This window comes from Hyposmocoma kahamanoa, unplaced genomic scaffold, assembly GCF_003589595.1.
Source record: "Hyposmocoma kahamanoa isolate Upper Pololo Valley unplaced genomic scaffold, ASM358959v1 66, whole genome shotgun sequence".
NCBI classification, from domain to species: Eukaryota; Metazoa; Arthropoda; class Insecta; order Lepidoptera; family Cosmopterigidae; genus Hyposmocoma; species Hyposmocoma kahamanoa.
The window spans coordinates 9,531,181-9,534,109 of NW_020653854.1; the positions used below are offsets into that span (position 1 = coordinate 9,531,181).

The window sequence follows — 2,929 nt, forward strand, 5'->3', positions numbered from 1 at the left end:
CGCTAAAATCATATACAGAGCGCGACACTCCGCTTTAGTCTTCATTTGTTCTACGGACAGCGCGATACTGCGATGACATAACAATTTAAATTTCGAATAGGTTGACTTGGGATATTTTTTTCGTGGTTTTTGTATTACACCCGTCGTCCATTTATTTGTAAGTCAATACTATACTACCCACTAACTATACCCATAGTGTCACAGTTTTGTTTTAAGTTAGTTAAACTTTTTGAATTAGGAATGTGATTTTAAGCGGGGTTGCAATACTATTGAAAGATGGTATTTTCCATCCTCTAAGGTTTTTATCGATTATTTTAACCCTTTTTTGTGTAGTTTTAACGGCTTTTTTTTAACGGATTTCAATTTTCATTTAGGTTTCAATCTTCATATGACATCAAAAGAGGAAATTATGTAACTATAAATAACTTTCGTTTTCTAGTAAAGATGGCAGGAGACAGGGAATCTTCCTCTTCATAGATCTTTATTTGGCCATTTACTAGTAATAACCTTCGCTCGTTGACGGCAGGAGATCAATGCAGAATGCAAAGCAGAATGAAATGATCCAAATTAGCTGCAGCCGAATGACGGTATTCACATTGATCGCAAGAAATGATCTTCATTCGTTTTGAGTATGCTGGAAACTCGCAATTGCGAAATCGCAATCTGTTTATCGTTGTAATGAATTTTCTAGAGGGTGACATCCATTTTAAATACCAACGTTTAAATGGCATTTTTTGTTAAATGTGAGTGTACTAATTTCCTTTAAAAATTTTGGAGATTTCTTATTGTTCATGCCAATGATCGCACATTCGGGATTTTATAATTGTTTCGTAATCTGTCATGGGAACTGGAGGAGCTGGGTATTGAGAACTATTTATGTTTGAAACTTGATTCTTCATCAGTCTATCAACTGTTTCATTGTCAGTCCCTGAGTGAGAAGTAGTAGGTGAAAGGGAGGATACTGTTACCAGAATATAAAATGAATGCGTTTTGTGCGCGATGAGAAAAATAATTAAAAATAAATGTAACTATAAAATATATGTAATAAATAAAATATAGAGAACTGAAATAATGAACAATGGCACAGCCCAAGCCTAGGCGACACGTCTATCTGAAGGGCACTGCCTCTGCGCCCGTCACCCTGAGACATGACAAGTCCCTTGTGCCAGTAATTTAATATAAATAGAAAATGTTTGCTCAGCTTGTAAGAAAGGGTTTACTATGAGAAGTTGCGTGCGCTAACAATTCTACATTATATTATTTAAAATAACAAAAGCATCATAAAGGTTACTTTTATTATTGTTACATAAATATCAATAAATTAATAATATTTGCCTTAAATATTTACTTGACAATTGTATGTAAAATATGTGGAATTCACAAACATTCCACTAACACTGGGTAACAATTCTTTATGCTATTGTCTAGAATCGGTGTAGCAATAGGTTCATCCGAATTTCTTATGGAAATTCTCGTACTGTTATTCAGTACAATTTCACTAAATTGATCTAATAGAATATTATTATAATTTTGTATGGCATTCGGCGGTAGTTCGATTTTTTTTGCATGTCCACTAATGAAGCCTAGTTGTCTGCAAATATTTTCAAGTTCAGATTTCGTGTGGTTCTGTGTGGGGTAGCATTTTGAATACCATACGCCGTGGGAGCGGATTATAACTTGACCTTTGCCGGGTCTGGAAATGTAAAAAAACATAAATATTATGGAATAAGGTTTCCACGTTTGAAAATAAAACTATTTTATCGGGTCTAAATCACGTATATTTGTTTTTACAAACAAACCAATCTTTCCGACTCTTTACAGACCCGACTTTTTACAATTGTTTGAAAAATCAAATATATGCGATTAATCGCGTACATTCGGAGCTGAACACTTTCAAGGACAGTACTTAAATAAAACTGCATACAAAAATGTACTTTTATGAACTTTTATGCATTTTATTTGCATTCATTGATTCAATATAAATTCAAGAGTCTAAGAACACATCGGGACTATTAAGAACCGTCAGCTCAAGAAGTCTGCAATAGCATTTGCTGCAATCAGTACCAAACCACTGGATTGAGCTTCACAATCCCAAGATCCTTTCTACATAACGTTATTACTACAGTAAAATTGTAAGTGAAGCTGTTGAAATTAAAAAAAAAATCGTAAATTCTACCGATAAGACTGTTTTAAGCTTTCATCGTCGTGGGATCCAGTCATCAGCAAATGTAAGCAAGATGAAATATCGCCCGACAAGTTGCCGGATATCGTGAGTGTTGTGTGTCGGTCTAGTGACAACCATTGTGCACAAATAAATAATGAAGACTAAGTGCCTACCCAGTCAGAAAAAAGATGTTGACACTACCTTTCGAGACCATAGACGTTGCAATATGTCCGACATGTCGAGTTAATAAAATATGTTTTGAAACACGATTAAGACACAAATTTTAAAACCAAATAATCAATATAAATGGCTGATATGCTGATGGTGATGAATATAAATTGTTCAATGCATGTAAATCATTGAGTTTTGTCAGTACGTTGTTGATACTTCTCTATGGAAAAGCAGTAGGCAGCAACTACATGAAAAGCATTTGGAAATATCACTGTAAAGCTCGTTGTTGATTTTTTTAAGTCTAGATAGCGAAACGGTGTACTCCGTAATATCATATTCTAATATTGAATTACACAGTAAACGTTTTTACTGTCCATGATCGGGTTAAGCTCCGAAAAAAATTCCATTATCAATAAATATTATTTTTCCTTAAACATCACTTCACAAATATACACATTATTTTATAATATCAAATGACGGGACGAACATGTCGTGCGCCTGGTGGTATGCGACACACCTGTCCACAACAGTTGCCATTACGCGCACGCACACACACACACACACACACACACACACACACACACACACACACAC

General features: G+C 34.7%; 1 protein-coding gene across 1 annotated transcript in view; it reads right to left on the reverse strand.

Annotated features, from left to right (window-relative positions):
* Positions 1–1,284: 1,284 nt before the first annotated feature.
* The window catches only part of LOC113231764 (serine protease nudel-like), a 44,180-nt gene continuing 42,535 nt past the window's right edge, over positions 1,285–2,929 (reverse strand). Inside the window, exon 26 of the mRNA XM_026466282.1 lies at positions 1,285–1,693. Coding sequence (XP_026322067.1) covers positions 1,378–1,693 — 316 coding nt within the window. The 3' untranslated portion in view covers positions 1,285–1,377. The remainder of the gene's footprint in view (positions 1,694–2,929) is intronic.